This window comes from Colias eurytheme, chromosome 10 (assembly GCF_061535395.1).
Source record: "Colias eurytheme isolate Ceu_HAF_F1 chromosome 10, ilColEury1 Martin Lab GWU primary, whole genome shotgun sequence".
Lineage (NCBI taxonomy): Eukaryota > Metazoa > Arthropoda > Insecta > Lepidoptera > Pieridae > Colias > Colias eurytheme.
Window position 1 is genome coordinate 7,666,899 of NC_142989.1, and position 20,413 is coordinate 7,687,311.

General features: G+C 32.6%; 1 protein-coding gene across 2 annotated transcripts in view; it reads left to right on the top strand.

Annotated features, from left to right (window-relative positions):
- CenG1A (Centaurin gamma 1A) overlaps positions 1–20,413 on the top strand; it is a 124,052-nt gene that overhangs the window by 95,745 nt on the left and 7,894 nt on the right. For both annotated transcript variants that reach the window (XM_090106716.1, XM_090106717.1), the window contains exons 2-8: positions 1,817–1,963; positions 3,139–3,224; positions 8,194–8,335; positions 8,500–8,634; positions 9,533–9,660; positions 11,399–11,923; positions 17,431–17,596. In XM_090106716.1, the coding sequence (XP_089962842.1) occupies positions 1,817–1,963; positions 3,139–3,224; positions 8,194–8,335; positions 8,500–8,634; positions 9,533–9,660; positions 11,399–11,923; positions 17,431–17,596 (1,329 nt within the window). The remainder of the gene's footprint in view (positions 1–1,816; positions 1,964–3,138; positions 3,225–8,193; positions 8,336–8,499; positions 8,635–9,532; positions 9,661–11,398; positions 11,924–17,430; positions 17,597–20,413) is intronic.

Below are 20,413 nucleotides of genomic sequence, written 5' to 3' on the forward strand. Positions count from 1 at the left end.
AGTTTATTGAGAATTAAGAATTCATAAACCGAAATTAACCCGCCCATTAAGTATGCGACGGGAGGTTTATAGCGTCGTAAATGTGTGAAATGAGTGTTTGATCGTATTTAGCTTGAAAAGGGGTCTGGAGTAGACCGTACCCCACTGCCTTATTGACGGAACAAGTTATGCATTGATTTATTGTGATGGCTTGTCTTGTTTACCGTGTTGAACCAGCTATAATTTATAGCCGTTTTGTACACTATTCGAGTTTAGTATTAGCTAAATTTTATTATTTTCGTTCAATCCGGGACGTTTTATTGCAAATTCTTTAAGTATCACGCTTTTTGTACCGGTGAAACTTTAGTTATACTTGCACAAAAACGTTTTAAATCTTTTGGTTAGAAGTTTTTAGTGAATTTCTTTTTACGTTGTTTTCAAGCTTAGCAACGTTGTTAGGTTCCTGCTTCTATGTATACGTAGTTTCAATCACAGTTTACTCTTGAAAAACCGAGTCGTTACGGATGATTAAACATTCACGATTAGAATGGCCAGTGTAAAAAAATATTTATGTATAGGTACTTAATATTATATTGCAGTATTGACATAGTTTTACGCGGCGAAAAATACATTAACTATTACTCTTTTTCTTGTTTCATATTTTAAAAATCAGAGTCTAATATTAAGACTGACGTAAAATTGTTATAAATTATGTTCAACTTCAAGCATTACTTTGTAAAAATATCACGATTTCGGTCGCTTCAGATGACATCAAAATGTATTTGCGCAAAAAATGTTTTAAATAGTAATGTGCTTTTGCGCAACCATTGCACAAAACCATTTAGTTTTTATTTAATAGAAAATAAGAAAGCGCCGTGTTACGGCATTCAATCTTCTTTTCTTGTACGTGGTCTTTATATTAACACAGATATTATTACACAATTTGTCTATGAAGTAATGTAACTAATAGGTATTTGTCATTTGACTATTTTTTCTGCACTATGACTGGCATAAAAAAGTGAAGATCGTGGATAACAGTTATTAATACTCATTTAATTTAAACTTCTGTAGATGTTCTAAAAGTTTTATAAATTATTGAAGAAATCCTTTGAAATCACCTGAAAGTTATTTTTCATTGTCATTCCTAATAAGACTATTTCTTTGTTTCGTTTCTAATTCGTTGTTAATTAATTTCGAGGAACGAAAGTCTAAGTAAAAGGGAAGAAGCAGGTATACTTACCTATCTACTTATATCTTACCATAAGGTGCAGCTTATTAGACCACTTATTAATACAAATTTCTTTTGTTAATTAACTACCACATTCTGTGATCTGTGAACTACCATCTACTATGCTAATGTTTCTTTTCCCGGAAAATCCGATTTCGCTCTTAAAGCCCAGTGGGTCACTTGTCTAGATCGTCAATTATAAAATAATTAAGCGATGTGACGAATGACGATGCAGATGAACTGATGACATTGACTATTATTTTCGCATTAGAAAATACATTCACATTACCACCTACGTCTTACTAGTTACTACTACATAATGGGTAATGATTTTTTTTATTGCTGGTGTTCCCTTTACACAAATTGTATCTAATGATAAGAAAAATGTAGATACATAATATACCTATCTACCTATATTGTATAAGAGAATAAAATATTGTATAAAAACTGAATTATTATCATTAACCATGTAATAGAATGCAATCTAACGGTCTGAGATGATTTTCGGATCAATAAGCTAATTAGTAGCATTTCACAAAATTTTCTTTAAAATACCTATACTGAATTCCTTATACCTAGTCAATCTCACACGCTTCTTTTTCTTTCTAGATTCATTCGTGAATAGTCAAGAATGGACTTCAGCACGCGGAGTAACAGAACTGCGTGTTGGGGTGTTAGGCTCCCCAGATAGTGGGAAATCGGCGCTAGTACATCGATATTTAACTGGGGCATATATGCAAGAAGAAAGTCCGGAAGGTAAGAAAACTGCGATTTTATTCACTATTTAAAACTGAAAAGATTAATAAATATTAAATGTATTTCATAATAAATACTTTATACATAAATAATGAAGACTTGAATATATATTTTAAAGCAACGCCATCTAGTAGACGCAGTGTGAACAACATCTCTTTCTAAAAACTTGTTGAATACTTAATGTTTAAGTGTAAATGTAGATGGCGCTGTATCAAATGTTTGTTGTCAAAAAAGTAATAGAGATGTCGCTGTTCACTTATTCAAAATATGTAAAAGTATGTAATATTAATTCCATTGATACGATATAAATTATTATGGAAAATCTAAAAAGATGTGTGATAGTTATTAGTTATTACGAAACCAATAATTTCTAAAGAATATTTAACAATTTTTTATCCAGTGATAAAACGTAGGTATAATAGTTAATACCTACCTTTAAGTACTGAAATAATATGATATATAGACCTTTGTTAGGACTGAAGGTGTTTTAAAAAGATAAAAATGATTTTGGTTATTTTATTAGCGGTATCCGATGGAGTACTATGTAAGTAGGTCATCAACACCATTTCAATTACTAATTTACTACACAAATTCTACACATTATTTACCTACACTCAAGTCCAACACAGGTCTATTCAAATCGAAAAATAATACCTAGGTACTCTACATTCTATGATAAATTATTATTCTTCGCTACATAATGTAAGAGTACTATTTTTTATTACTACATACATCTATTATATTGTTTTATGTTTTATTATTTTACTTCATTCTACACTTTGCCAATAAAATTAATGCTAAAATCCTTTGACAATAAGTTCTTTATAAAAATTTACCGATTTCTGATTGGCCCCATTTGGCTCGGAGCAATTAACTAGCTAATTGCTCCGAGCCATTTGGTGTCCGTATTCCGTAAACAGTCAATGTTGCTAGCATACACATTCACGATCTCCCGATTTTATGGTTAATTTATAAATAATAATATGATTAAAAATATAAAGTTGCTAACTAAGTACATAATAAATAAGCTATTTTTAAATATAATAAACTTATACACGTACCTACGTTTCAAATGTCATTTGTTCATTCATCAAACATTTTTTTCTTTAATTCTTCAAACCTTAAAATATAATATGTAAGGCTACAAGTTACCTTTGCATTTTATTGTTTCGTAGGTGGCAGATTTAAGAAGGAAGTAATTATCGATGGTCACAGCTATCTCCTGCTCATCAGGGATGAAGGTGGTCCTCCAGAAATGCAGGTGAGTTTCATTTATTTCGGTTTGTTAAAAAATTTTTTTATTAAAATTCTTTAATGTATGCAGCCAATGTTCTAACAGCGTATAATTTGTCGATATTGAGGATACCTTATATGAAACTCTTCTTCTGTGCTTTAAATATGTCAAAGTTAAAGGGATTTACAGCATATTTGTCTAATTTAATTACAATTATATTTGCCTGACATTATTTACAATGTAGAATGCTTATTTTATGGTCTAATTTTAGTAACCGCCCACAACAAACAGCGGCATAAGTAGCACGAAATGTAGTGTAATAGGATTTCCGTGTTAACGCTAACCTTAATGGCAGTTTCATTCACTAATTAGGAATGTGTCAGTGTCCTGTGCCACTTATAAGAACAGCCAAAAGTTTTCATTAAGTCTATTTAACTGTGAGTATTAACAGACCGTAGGATAATCTGATTAACTGTAAACAAAGAACAAAACTAAAAGTTTCTAAGGACACAGACATTCGAGATAGCTCTTCTCTCGTTTCGCTGGTTCAATATCAATTCTTATCATAAGTTGTTTATTTCTTTTCTCATGGAAATTGTAGGAAAAATTCGCGAGTTCTGACAGGAAAAATTCATGCTATTTTTAGCGAAGAGTCACTAGAACTGTTTTTTTTTATATTCAAGAGATTAGGTACTTAGGTACAATGATTCAAGAAACATAGATATGAAAGTAGGCACTTAAACGTTACATATAAATAAATATAACTGAAAAATTATTGATCAAAACTTCAGTTATTCTTTCTGGATATTAGACAATTATTTTTTATGCTCCTCAATTTTAAAAGTTGAGATCTACGTTTGTTAAAGAAAATACTTTAAAAAAATTAAGGGAAAAGGTTTTCAGTTTATTATAGAAGTGCAATTCAGACTAATTGCGAAAACTCCAGTTCAAAATTACTTTTCTCGATTCTGAATAATTACTTCATTTTTTTAAAGAGCTTGTTTCGTTTTCATTAAAAACTGTTTTTATCGATTATGCGCCCACTGGCAAGAGAATAACCTCTAGTTTGTTTTTTCTATTTTGGATAATTTGGATTAAATATATCAATAAAAGTGTCCGAGTGCTTGAAATATTTATCATAGGTACCTAGTTAAAGATGTTATTTTATTATATGCAGTGTACTTAGCAGTTAGCACCCTCTACTTTACTGCGTAGTTAGTAAAAACATTTCTTAGTATTTTAGTGTTTATTTATACTCAAAGAGAGTCTTTGAAAGGATTCCCCTCCTCATTATCCTAATGATACCAATGTCGAGAACGTATAATTTTCAAAATAAAGAGACATGACAAATTGCTACATTAACTAGAAATGAAATAATAATAATTGGTACGTCGCGTCGTTAAGTTTCAAATGTAGATACTGTACTTTTTTACCCTGAAATCAAAATGGAATATTTGATTAACAAGTACTTATAAATTGTTATCTTTGTTGTTTAATGTTTTACCTATAAAGTAGGTAGGTAGGAGCGCAGCTCAATTTAAAATACGAAAGACCTAGGTAATATAAGAGTATACAAGTAATAATTAATAATATAATTAGTAGAGTAAATTCAATTCAAATAGTGCTTATAAATTTTATAATAGAGATCCCCATAGGCAAAAGTTAAAATAATTCTTCAATAGTGATCAATAAATGTTGCCTGTACCCACAAATGTTGCTATCGTAGTAATTGTAATCATAGCGAATCAATCGCTACCTTCATTATTAATTCATTCATTTATACCGTTCTCGGCTAATGTGTTTTGAATTCTCTATCTTCACGAATAAGAGTCAATTTCGAATAATTTATCGACTCTCTTCGCAGGGTACGCGTGCCGACTCTTCGGCGCCTAAATGAATGAAACGATAGTATTATGTATGTCGTATGGTTTATTGTTCTATGTAAACTTACAGGGCGTTTTTTAAACTGATGGATGGGGGAGATTCGCAGTTTTGTCTGCCTACAATCGATAAACTTTTTTTATAACTCACTTCACTCATGTCACCGAGTTATACATAGTACTGTGTCGTAAGTTGTAGGGTCTTGAATAACTTCAAGGGTGAGAAGTGGGTGGATCATATGAAGGGTACTGCTATATATTATGTTTCGTAATAATATGATCTCCAGATGTCGACGTGTTTCGCAATACAATCTCTACACTATTTGACTAATAAAATAAGACGTAGGTTATTATAATAAGTATGTTCCAATAATATTAATTCAATAAAATATGACTTAAATGAATGAAATAACACGTGCCTACTCTACCTACATTTCACAGTCGAAATCATTCATTTCAAACTGCGAATTTTACTTCTGCATGCTACACGCAGCTTTAACAATTAGTTTAGATATATCAATAATGAAAATATCCACCACTTTACGCAATAAGGAAATTAAAATGATTTTAACAGCTATATTTATTATTTATTTTCACTAGTAAGATGATCAATAAGTAATCGAGTAAACTTCTAATCCCTTGTCAATGAGGTTGATACTACCTGCCGCTTACCATAAATATCTTGCGACCTTTATTAAAATAGTACTCGTGGATCGTGACCTTTTAAAAAAATAACAAGTTTAAGATCCATACAAAACATGACAATAGGCATTCTGAACTTGAAACCAACAGGGATACCATAGTAAAAAATATTCTTTATGAGATAGGTAAAAATATAGTATCTACATTTAATAATGTACCTGCACGATATTATACAATCTTGAACATTGTATTGCATTTTCCGCTATATAAATAGCTAGGATTATTAACTACATAATAGGTATCACATTTACACTTAGGTATAATAATATTATCTATTGACACTTCTACGATTAATTTGGAGAGAATACTGTCAAACAGGTTTCATTCTTTACAATAACAATGAAACTACACTGCTATACACATGTCCAGGCTTAACGTCTTCACCTTTTATCTCAATTATCTATTCTTATTTTTTATCATATCATTCTTCAATGTGCATCTTTTTATTTTTTATATTGAAGTTTTCCAAATTGTACATTAAACTAAGTTCTAATGAAAGATTAGGTAGACCGTACTTCTGCTTATATTATGTACCTACCTGTACTTTCCTCATTTTGTTAATTAACGATACAGCCAGTGTCCAGTATGTGACCTTCTAGCATCCCTAGAGTATCTTATTACTTGTGACCAAATGTCATCTATTCATGTTCCTTTTAAACTTTGTACAATGTTACCGGTATCTGGCTATATGGTCTCATTGTTTGTTACGTATTGTGGCTTTGCGTAGGATGGGAAACCTGTTTCCGATCGTTCTTATTTAGACAATGGGGAGGATGTTACACTTATCTATATTTTTTTATAGGTATTTTTATAGCGTTTTATTAGATAGTTTGATATAATATTGAAGATTTTATTAAAACTTTCCAATTACTATAAAACGGGAGTACATTACATATAAGCTACTTTATGTTGCACTCATATTGTATAGAATATAACATTATCACAATTCCTTGTACCGACGAACTCGCATGTTTATCTGGTAATGTCCTGCAATGATAACTTCATTTCATAACTGGGCTAGTTGGTATATTATTTAAAAAAATGAATACATTTGTCTCTCCAGCATCCTTTTATAATTTATCATAAAACCCAAATATAAATAAAACATTACGTTTGAATAAATAAAATAAATCTAAAATGTAGTACTTATAATTATCTAATATTGCACCAAGTTTCTGATCCATTATCTATTACGAACAATCTCCGTATAATATACAAAATTTGTATACGTTGTATTGCAAGGCTTAAAGGCGAGTGCATTTAGTCTGTCCTTGTCTCAAACACGCATTTCTGTAGTGGGAGTAGGACAGCAGATATCAAGGCTCTACTGACAAGGTTCCAATCCGCCCGCCCGCCCAGTCTACTCCTGAATATTACCTCGTTCGGTCACAATTGTAAAATATTTTGCATTATATAATTTATTTTGTGATTGACAATATTTTATTGTCTTTAGTGGTGATTCATAATATTAATAAAACCCAAAATTAGTAAGTTATAGTGTGTATTCATGAGATTTAGAATAAATAATAGCAAGTGATTTTTAGCAGAGTATATTTTTATTATTAATTTTATCAGTTATCACCTGTCAATAACCTAAAAGCTAAAATTATCAAGAGCTAAATTGGCTACGGCTTATAAGGCTTTTACAGTTGTGTTGCGGTGTTTCCACACATAATTTTCTATACTTAGTTAAAAAGAGTCTAAAATTTAAAGACTAAGACCTAGGTCTTGTATACGTTGTATTGCAAGGACCTAGGTCCTGCTATGGGATTCATTGTTGATAAAACAAAGGGGTATCACCCTCTTTAATGTCTAAATTCAAGGGGAGTATGAGTGCATTTCCGAGTGGTATTTAATTGCTTAGGTTTCTCGGTCCTGTGCTATTGTATGGGTATCTTTTATATTTTGTGTATGATGTATGGGATGTCTATTGTCTACCCATACAACATACAAAAATACTCTCAATAATTAGTTTCTATTACAATCAAATTGACATTTGTATCGCCTATCTGGTAAATAGAACGAAGTGTATGATGTAGAGCATAAAAAACTAAGTATCTGATAAATTACGTAAATATTAATTTTTAATCAACATCTTGTAAATTTTATGTTAAACGAATATGCAGCTGAAACCCTTTAGAATTTAACCCTTCTACTCGTATAACGCGATAGTACAAAATGACCCCACATTATGGGTAAAACCTAGGGTGTGGCGTTCCTCAGGAACATAATAAATACACGAAGTAAATAAATTATAAGAATTTTAATAAGATTTAGAAAATAATTATGTAACTCATTTCAATTAATTGTTATTATCTTATACTTTATTTTTATCGCTGTTACTGTATAGTTGGTATTAGTTTATTTAAATTATGTTCTGAATGCATCATTTTATTTTTTTTCATTTGTTACAGTTCACAGCCTGGGTGGATGCCGTGATATTTGTGTTTAGCTTAGAAAACGAAGTCAGCTACAACACAGTTTCAAATTATTTCAACAAGATGTCTCACTATCGAAACTCGGCAGAAATTCCCATCATATTAGTAGGAACTCAAGGTACCAACGCTTTTAAAAATACGTTACCTACATATCTCTTTATGTATTTGAACATGAAAGCAGAACGATTTTTTGTTTTAATTGAAACATAATTACTATAAACGTTAGATTTCTTGGACACTTTGAAGAGTTATTTCCTGTCTAATCATCGGTTATTCTTCCAGATGCCATAAGTGAAAGTAGTCCGCGTGTTGTCGACGATAATCGCGCTCGCAAGTTATCTAACGAACTCCGAAGGTGTTCATACTACGAGACATGTGCAACATACGGCTTAAATGTCGAACGCGTTTTTCAAGACGGTAAGAATTGTATTTTTTTAATTTTTGTTTCAAACTCAATTAAAAATAAGTTAAATTACCTAATTTGTGCTGGTATAAATTCCTCACTTACCTATTGTAGAAAAAAAACGAGCTACGAATTCAATCAAATTAACTGGGTAGGTACCTACTTTAATGCGATTGATGAATTTGAAACTATTGCAGTAAACTGTGGGCAATATACCTGACTATTTTAGTAAATATTACAATGATCTTGTTGATTTCGGAACGCAAGAGTTTGATTATTATTATTTACATTTTAAATATTTATATATTTTTAATATATTTTATTGCATACAATTTTCATATTATGTATTTTATTACATCAAAAATTATATAATTCCGTTGTTAACAATTTAGCGTGATATAGAACAGCAATGCGTGATGATATCGGATATCAGGATGTTCAAATAGTTATTTTGAATACTTGCGTGGGGACTGGGGAGTTCAGTCGCGAACAGTGGCAACACTGGCCCCCAGCCGAGCGGTCGTGTTGTGTCGTTGACGTTCGTACTTCGTTCCGCATTGTTTACATTTTTGACACGACTTTTAAGCGTTTACCGGTGATTTGTGGCAGTGAATAATTTTAAAAGCTTTTAAAATACAAATGAAAAAATGGATAAAACACTCATTTTTAAATCGAATATGTCACCGATATCAAGTTTAAGGCGTCGCAGTTCCTGTTACAATATTCAAAGAGCAGAGGAACGCGACCGTCGAAAATCAGCTAAATTTGAATGTGCGTGTTGTTTTCTTTACCGTTTATAATGTCTTCGTGTTTGGAATTACTTACTATGTTGCTATTTTAGTATGTTATGTGATGTGAAGATTTTGTTATCGATATGCAATACGTGTAGTGATTTGCTGGTGTTTTTTTCAGCATGTCAGAAGATTGTTGGAACAAGATTGTCGGCTTCGTCGCAATGTTTGTCTGGTGGTTCTAGGCCGGTCACACCACAGCCGCTGGCGAATTCACCAAACCATAACCATTCCACATTCCTATATAAGGTAAGGCTGTATAGTTTAATTGTATTCACGCTTCATCAAACGTCGGCCTTGATTTTAATCAATAATTAATGACCTATCATAGTGTACTTGAATATATTAATTGATGTGCTATTTGTTACGTTTCTATATTCGGAATTTGATGACTTTTATCAAATATTATCAGAACAGCACTAGCTATCAGGCTCATATCTGATGGTGTTGATCTCATCTGTAGTTAGATCAAAAAAACATGTTACTATCATAAATGTTCAAGTTGATAACTGTATGGTACACTTCGACAAAGATAAAAATGTCATATTTTTTTCGCAGAATTATATTAACTTGGTTTAATAGAATAGAACCATAATGAGATCTTAAGTTTAATTACCAGTTAGCATTTACAAAAATGGGTTTGGCTCATGTTCCTTACACAGAAGGCTGATCGCAGCTATATTCATTGTTCATAAAGAAAATCTATCAATGAAACAGGGTCACAATAATACATCTGTCCTATATTGGGGCACAAGACTCTTAACTCTTATTATACATATTATGTTATCTAAGGGCTTTTTCGTTTCATTTTTGTTACTTCTACTTGTAATACTTGAAACTTTAAAAGATGAAAGTTGTTATTGGATCTTGATGTAAAATTATGAATGATTAGTTAACTTGAAATAACTGAGAGTGTAGAATTTTGAGTTGCATAACCATTTACATATTCTAAACATTGTAAACACTAAACAAGTTTTTTAACATCTCCATTAATATTTTTCTTCTCTTGGTTGTATAATTTAGAAGGTTGAGAATTAGCTCATTCTACCTATAAAACAAATTTATTAACTCTATCAGCGTCATAATAATTCTATTATTTATAGAAAAATAAAATTGTAAATATACTTACAAGCTTCTGGTTTCGTAGAACACTTAGATATGTTTTGTTGCTAAAGAGAATACTTGTGTTTGTAAGTTAAGTTCAAGGTATTATAATACTCTTAAATATAAAAATAAATTGTGTGGGAATATTTTTAATCTTATATATAAAAATGAATCGCAAAATGTGTTGGTAAGCGCATAACTCGAGAACGGCTGAACCGATTTCGATAATTCTTTTTTTATTATATTCCTTGAAGTACGAGGATGGTTCTTATGTAGAGAAAACGTAAAATGTACCACGGGCGAAGCCGGGGCGGACCGCAAGTCTTATATATAAAAATGAATCGCAAAATGTGTTGGTAAGCGCATAACTCGAGAACGGCTGAACCGATTTCGATAATTCTTTTTTTATTATATTCCTTGAAGTACGAGGATGGTTCTTATGTAGAGAAAACGTAAATATTATGTACCACGGGCGAAGCCGGGGCGGACCGCTAGTAAACAATATAAATTTATTCACAAATTTTTTGTATTTGAAATTTAAAAGGTAGCATTTTTTAATTAATCCTTCATTAAAAAGTTGAACTTGAAGTTATTTACATATTATGCTCATAATATCAATAGCCTAAAGGAGTACATAGGAATATGGAGTTTTATTACAAAAGTTTTTGATTATAAACACAGGCTACATTTTTGCTTAAAGTTGTAATAAACTGTGCAACTAACACTTGAAATGTCAGCTTGGTTACTGAAACTGTTCGTAATATAATAAAATTAATTTCTTTTAACTAAAAATTTATTATATTATATCAGATACAGTAATTAACTTTAGTATGAAACATTAATATTAAATTAATTTTGCTTAAATTATATTTATTTATTTCAGGACTCTCTTCCTCGCAGTCATCACACCTTATCAGCATCATCACATCACTTGCACAGGGGAGCGTCATCATTTGATGCCTCCTCCAACAGCAGTGGCATATCCTCAACACATGTCGTAGAAATCCATAGCACAAACGGTTCAGACACATCATCTAGATGGGGCAACTCATTGGGAAGCCATGGTTCATCATCGGGTCTCGTTTCCATAGCGACGGAAAATAATAATGTCAAGTTCACAGCACCACATTGTTTGGACAATCTCCAGGCGAAAGACTCAAAAGACCTGCCGACTCCATCTTCCACGCCGACGACTTCGCGGAAATCGAGACGGAGATCCAATCTCTTTACACCCTCGAAGAAGGGTGAAGATCGATTGAAAAATGGCGAGCTAGGTTCCGGCAGGGCGATACCTCTGAAACAGGGCTATTTGTACAAAAAGAGCAGTAAAGCCTTGAACAAGGAGTGGAAGAAGAAATATGTGACGCTGTGTGATGATGGAAGATTGACATATCATCCCAGTTTACATGTAAGTAGGACTTGCATTGAACTGAATTAAAACAAATTGCTTATTGCATTGTAACATAAGTATTATTAGAACTATCATTCTAGTTATAATATTGATATGTATGGTGTAAGATTACAGAATGGTATTCAAATCATATAGATATGCCATATCTATACATATAATAAAATCGTAGGAAAGTCAAAACTGTACATTGAATATTTTTTTAAAAGAATACATAATCCATGATCTATAATCGATATAGAAGCCAAAAATATAGTTTTTAGAATTTTTGTCTGTTTGTCTGTTTGTCTGTTTGTCTGTATGTTTGTCCGAGCTAATCTCGAAAAGTACTGCATAGATTGACTTCAAATTTTGCTTGAATATTACTAACAGGTCGTGTGAGGTTTTTTTAAACATATTATCATGCTATCACCTCCGGGGGAGGAGCTGTGAACCTTTACTTTTCTTACGTATTCCGTGAACTACGACAGCGTACAATCTAAAGACTCATGTTTAAATGTTGTTTTTGAGTAAGCCATGCTATTATCTAGCTTTACACTATAAAAACTACGTCATTTACGTAATTTGGGCAGAGAAACTGTTTAATGAATCTTAGTACTATAAAGACAAATTTGATTCAGCGCCATCTATGAGATTTCGTAAAAATCAAATCAATTTACATGTTAACACTACTGAACACAATGTTAAAAATTAATAATTTGAATATAATTATGTTATTTATTTATTTAACTCTTTAACCCATAATAAATCTTCCCTTCCCTATAAGGTGCGCTTATAATTCGTGTGAATATACTACATTTTTAAAAGTGAGGGTAGATGTATATTATTTTCATTACAGTTAATCTAATATTGATTGTGTTCATTGGTTACATTTTTAAAAATCTTCGTGTTTTAATAATTCGATCACGAGGCGGGACTCTAATACAAAAAGGTTAGTTCGTTGATAATTATTATTCCTTCATCATTTACATGTTGTTAGTAAAAATATACTTTGACTGTTAATACTTTTGTTCAGTATTTATCTGTATGATTATTGCTTGGTAATTAATATATTTTCATGTCGTATACCTAATTATAAACATAAGTGTGATGTGAAACTAGCTGGATTTATTTTTACACACTCACAGTCTTATATTTTGTGTTAATGTTAAAATAGTATTAATAGTGTGAATCATAATATTTTTTCAAAGTTAAAAATATTTCCTTTTTTCTGATGGTGTTGCCATCGAATTAAACCGCGCTGTCGTTTCGTTCACAAAAAGTCATGTTATTAGGACCGAATATGTAGCCGCCTCAACTTACGGAAACGAGAGTAACCTGCGTTGTCTGTTAGTTATTGTATAGTCGAATTTAACGTTACATGGAAATTGGAATCTAAATATATGTATACCTACTTATATTAAATCTGTAGAGGTCAATTCTGCACATGAAATATATTTCCTAAATAACTATCACGAGGTGATTAGAGATCGACATCGACGTCAAAAATGTTTGTCCGTCTGTCTGTCTGTATAACCGTTATAGAAACAAAAACTACTCGACGGATTTAAACGAAACTTGGTACAATTATTTTTCATATTCGTGAGCAGAGCAGCAACTCCATTTTTAAGCTTTCGTCGCGTGTGCGTTCTTAATGCGTGTATCTTAATGGTTAAAGCTACACAGAAATCAAGTATGAAAGAAATGTTCTCCATATTATATAAAAAATATCTCCCGACATCATAAATGTCTATCTTTTATGGTTGAGCTTAGGAGTTCAAAGCTTTCTGATTATATTTGTCTACTAGCTGTCCCCGCGACTTCGTTCGCGTGGAATAGTGACTATGGGACCTATGACCATGGGCTCAGGGTGGGGCAACAATAAAAAATCATTTTTATTTTCATGCTCCCACTCCCGCGCCCACTCGCACTCCCACGCCATATGCCTTGTTCAGTCCCAATCCCACGCCCACGCCCACTCCCCTTCACAATTAGTACCTACCAGATCAAAGCCAGGGTAAGCGCCCCACCCAGCCCCACCGTGGCTACGCCCATGCTGAATTACTACTTAACATACAATTATTGAGTAAATACGTACTACCATACTGTACTGTTGTACTACCATAAATAATTAAAACTCAAACTCAAACTCAAACATTTATTTATTCAATTAGACTTCTTCCAGAAGCACTTTTGAATCGTCATTACATTCTTTAAATTTACCACCGATTCGGAAAGCAGTATCTATGGAGAAGAACCGGCAAGAAACTCCATAGTTGCTCTTTTAAAGTCATGTCCATATACAATATAATTTTACATTACATGTTACTTACATCTAACTACATAATATTATATATTATCATAATATGCCAAAGAACTGTCCTGTTATTCTTACGCGACAACCCTCCATGGATTTTCATCTTCCATATATTCCTTAATGCTGTAGTAGGCTCTCTGAAAGAATTGTTATTAAAATTTCTTACTAAACTGAGCTAAAAAACTTACGTACCAAATTATTAAAGAAAATCAAGAAATGAAATGCCTAACCTATACCAAATAGTTACTACATATTGTAATTAAAAATTATGATTAGTATATAATATCGAAAATCAAAAAAGAAATGCCTAACTAATTCTACGTAAAATTTCTTTTAAATTATGTTATATTATTTTTTAGGAACCAAGGGGGGGAGAGGAGCAAATTCTATTTCCTTCCTTTCTTAAACGGATGTTTTTAATAATCTATGGTGTAGCCAGTAGCCACTGATCAGCTTAATCGATACTCAGTTTTTATCAAATCCAGAAACAAATCCAAATTAGATCTTTCCTGTCTCACGCACGTAACTAAAGGCTGAAGAGAGAGAGAGCACGTAACTAAACCGTTTAGACGAAGAAAAGTGTATAGAAAAAGGAATAAATAATTTCATAAACTTCCCGACGATCTTTAAAAATAAATTATAACTTTCATTTTTTTCATTCCCACTTTTACCCCTATGTAGGTATAATAAGTGGATGAACCAATTTTGATACACTTTATCTAAGAACCAGCGTCGGAAAATATTCTGCCTAACAAAAAAAACCGCATCTAATTCGGTTTACCTGTTAGCCAGCTACGGTGCCATAGACAGACACACACACACACACAGAAATACATAGCGGTCAAACACATAACACCAGTCTTTTTGCGTCGGGGGTTAAAAATATAATACGACATAATTTAAAGGACATTTTATGTGGAAAATTTACCTATACACCAGGGTAGATAATTTTTGAAACAAAAAAAAATCGCAGTAGGATGAAACCCATTAGAAAAGGATATGATAAAAATGTAAGGAAAAATAAATTATGGTCAATCGGAGTTCGGGAAGTGGGAGGGGGGGAGCTTTTAAGAGAAAAAAATGGTTTCTCTCGATTTCTCGATAATAATAACACCTGCTAATTTTTTTCTACATATTTTAATTGTACAGACATCACTTTTCCACAATTTTATTATATGTATTGATGATGATGATTGAGATTATAACACTCTTAGTCCGTTTTAATTTTTATTCACCCGCATCAGTGCCACCTAAAAAATCTTTATACATATATCGAAATTCGAGCAAAGTTAAGAAAATGAGAAATAAGAGTTCTCAAGGATCGTTATTCGTTAGAGATAAGAGGCTTACTATTGACCGAAAACAACATGTGTTATGCCGAACCTGAAACCGCTTCACAACGAGAATTGCGGCTCACAGCTGACCGCGGACGGCATGTACTATCCTGTGAGACCGAAACCTTCACTGAGGGTATATATAACGTCTCACAGCTGATCGCAAATGGCATATTGTACTATCCCGTGAGACCGAAACCCTCACTGAGAGGGAATTACGTCTCACAGCTGATCACGATCGTCATATTTTATCTCGAGAATTCTGAAACTTTTACTCAATATGAAGACCGATTGACAAATAATAGGGTGCACCATAATATTATTCGATCTCTCAAAGATGAACATGAGCATAAGCAATGACTAGAGTAGGGACGCGAATATTACCATTATTTGAGACAAGAACGATTAATAAGTTTGTTTAATGAAAGATTAAGAATTGAAACTATTGGTCTCTTTAAACGGACGAATAGCGAGAGGCCCGTCTTATTGCAGACAGATTTCGACATAGTCTTAATGACTTAGAGGTAAACATAGAAGATCAATCTACAAATTCGGTGGTGTGGTCCGACAAAATAATATAAAAGTGGGTTTGCTTATAACCTCACAATTGATTACAGATCATCTTCTGTATAGGCGATATTAACGTAGTATGTTCTTTTTGTAATGCTTTAAAGTGGAGTAAGGAGTCGGCTTTCGTTTGAAGATACGCCGGAACCTTTGAAATCACTACTTTTAAGTTTTAGAGGAACATGTGCAATCTAAACAGTTCTTAGACAATATTAGCTCTTATAGTATTGCGTTTTAAATGATCCTTTGGTGCTCAACAATTATCAGATGCTCCTTTCATTCTTACTTTTAAGATACAAGGTCAAGTTTATCATTTGATAGGATCCCTTTTGCCTGAAGGCCAACCTAAGTTTCTTTAAATATATTTTGTATTCGACTACGACGAATAATCGAATACAAGAAATCAATATTTCTCGAATTTAAAACTGAACTCATTTCACAATTTTAGAACATGTTAATTCATCAGGTTAATCCGTATATATGCGTTTTAAATCGACATTAGAAGCTTTTCCTCAAGATGGTGATATTAATATAAAATTGGTATAAATGCCGATAGACGGAAGTCTATCAGCACTCAGGAATTCCCTGAGCGTGTTATAACGCCCAGGCCGCAGTATTACAATTTTTCCTACAGTAGGGCGACGAATGTATTTTCGCATAGCAACGGAGGGGAACTCGTGGGGGGTAAAGTGACGCGGGCCACGTACCACAAACATGTTTAGTTTGTGGTACCGAGCGCGAAAGAAAGTCATCGTGTTTTTAGTAAAGTTACTATGTAAACTAACGTAATTTATTACTTAGGTACATATTCTATAATGGTGCGCTCAAACTGTTAATCTACATTTAATTTAGATTATTATTTTAATTACTAAGAAATGTAGAATTTAAATCACATTCATTCATGTTTTCCTCAGATATTCGATGTCTATGATTTTCGATGATTTTAAGATTTTCTTATCAGAGTATTCAATTTTAATGTAGTTAAATTTTATAAGAGACAATTAAGAACATTCAAAAATAAAGTGTCATGTATTTTTTTTAAACGACGAATGACGAAAAACGACCGAATCGCGGACGAAGTCGCGGGCAACAGCTAGTAAATTATAAATGTATACTGCATAATATAATGTACATATAAAAAATTATATAAGTCGTAATTTTTCGTAAGTTCACCTTTTGTCCATGATTTTGATTGTGTGTTCGTATCAAGTTCAAATACAAGCAAAAAAATAATATTTAAACGAAAAATTGTTGTTCAATTAATATCATATATACTATAGTAACTTATTAATTTAATTATTCAATAACAGGATTACATGGAAGATGTGAACGGAAAAGAAATAGCGCTACAGTATGTGACCGTTAAAGTGCCGGGGCAGAAGCCCAGAGGCTCTAAGTCAATAATCACAACAGTCCCAGGGTATAATGGTTACACAAGTATTGATATTCATGATAGCATTGGTGGATTATCTCTTGGTAAGTGTTTATTTATAAACGGATTTGCATACATCACAATCTGTCTAATTGAAAGGAAAAAATAATTGAATATGAAAACTTTGTTGCTTTGATGCCTTTTTATCTTAAGAAATAATTGAAGCCTTTTCTAGGTACTCTAATAATCATCAATCACCCTTTCAAATGTTATTTGAATCCATTATATGGTGAAGGCATGATTAATGGCCAGTACTATTATGGCCAGTACTATTTATATAAATAGTGTTGAACCTACTATAGTCCTTTTCACCTATGATGATTCCTGTGACACTTCATCGTGTTCCGAATTACGAATTTTATGTTTAAAAAGTCAAAATAATTTTAGTGCATATATTTTTATTTTATGGCGGCATTATTACCAAAAATATAAAAATGAAACATCTTAAGCTTAAAAATCAAAAACAGTATTGTTTAGTTTAATATAATGAAAAATAAAATAAAATAACACAAAAATATAATACCTACGCAATTCGTGTACATGAAATGGATCGTTGAAAAATCATAGAGTTGGAAAATCATATAATCGGCGCCCATCTTGTGATCGTTTGTCAATCGAGTCAATCGTCTGTACGAGTGCGTCAGCCTTGTATACAAGTTGCATTTTAATATCGATACTTTACGTGGTATTCTGTTATTGTTACTAATTGTTATTGTTGACTTTTTGTTGCTGTTGTTTGCTAAGTTTCTTTAGTTATACCCGGCGCGGCCTAAGATGATCCCTATGACACTGACAGTTATTCTCAAGAGACAAACTTGTAATGGCGTCACCATTAAATTAGAAACGTATTGGAGGCGTCTAAAAATGGCATTTATTAATTTTTACGTAGCTTTATGCCATTACAATGATATTCCGTTGGAATTATAACAATTCTTATCATTTACGAGAAATTATATCAATCTGACTTTACGTTTACGTCCTTCAAAACTTACATCGTTGACATTTATCGACTAGTGCGGAAAGTATCGATAAACAAATTTCGATAATGGAAACGAGTTCACATTTTTTCCATGCTTAAGCTATAGTTCATTCACTATTGAATGGAACAGAAGATCGCAGCATAATTAATTAACTAAGTGTCTAGTCGTCCGCTAAACGGATGAATAAAATAAATAAGTCGTCCGATTACCGGATGAATAAAATAATTTAATCGTCCGATTACCGGATGAATAAAATAATTTAATCGTCCGATTATTCGGATTACTAGATAACCTTTTAACACTAAAGCTAGTTGGGTTGGACTAAAGCAAAGGGGGCGCAGGACTTAGAAAATTTTTGATGGAGTTGGTGTCATTATGACACCGATTTATTATTGTTTTATCGTAAAGATTACGCTAATATAAGCATGTTTTATAGGAACAACTTTTCTCTAAAATCAAAAATGGCCGAGATATTCGCCCTCAATTCGTTAGGTTAGGTTTAGGTTAGGTTAGGTTAGGTTTCTTAAAAAAAAACTACACAGAAATAGGAGCCCCGCAAAGCGGGGCTCCGTCGACGCGCAAAAAAAAAATCAAGTTTAGGTTAGGTTAGCCGTTAGCCGTTAGGTTAGGTTAGGTTTCTTAAAAAAAAAACTACACAGAAATAGGAGCCCCGCGAAGCGGGGCTCCGTCGACGCGCAAAAGAAAATCAAGTTTAGGTTAGGTTAGCCGTTAGGTTAGGTTAGGTTAGGTTTCTTAAAAAAAAACTACACAGAAATCCCCGCGAAGCGGGCTCCTATAATCGGACGATTAAATTATTTTATTCATCCGGTAATCGGCCGACTAATTTATTTTATTCATCCGTTTAGCGGACGACTAGCACTGTCCATTAATTAATTAATTACCGTTCGCGTTTATTTACTTACCTATGATAATATTAGTTTTTTAGAAAAATTAAATGGGGGATTCCATTTTCATGATAAAATAATATACACTGTGTTAAACGGGTTAAAAATTACGAGAAAATGATAAGGTGCATTTTTATGTTTTGGAAAACTTTCGTTTTACTTACCGTTTCGTTTATAGACCGGGAGATACTGACACAAAATTTCGAGTCATTTGTAACACGGATGGCGGTTCTACAGGGGTCTTAGTACGCAATGACAAAAAGAAAAATGATGGTGTGAACGCTGGTACCGGTGGCTTAGTCGCGTGGGCGTTTGTCGAACTCGTCGGAAAAATAGCGAAAGTCAAACGATTTGTAACACAAAAATTTTAGAATTTACCGATAGCCCATAAAAAAGTAGTAGGCGGTAGTGTCATGCCATACTTTTCCGGTGTGACTTACAGTCCGCCATACCGACGCGAATGTGTTGATTTAAATAAAACAATCATTCAACCATTTGTATCAGGCTAACTTTTGCACAGGTAACTATCGTCGTGCAGCCATTTACGAAAATCGCCATGCCATACTTTTCGGACGATTCCAAATGGTCGCCATACCGCCGAAAATCTGCAAAAAAATTTTATTTCGCCAAACTTTTTGTACCAGTATTGCATTTGGATTTTTGGAGAGTATTTGATAAAATGTGACCATTATTATATTTGCCATACTTCTAGTAGGGGGAAAAAGTGCTGTCATACTTGAAAACTTAATTTATTATTAATTTATATAAGTGAAGATTTCCAACACATAGATCTTTGAAATTTTGTATTTATATTTGTTGATCCTCAAACTTGCAGGAAAAATAAGTGCCATACTGTTACAAATCGTTTGACTTTCGCTATTTTCCGACGAGTTCGACTAACGCCCACGCGACTAAGCCGCCGGTACCAGCGTTCACGCCATCGTTTTTCTTTTTGTCATTGCGTACTAAGACCCCT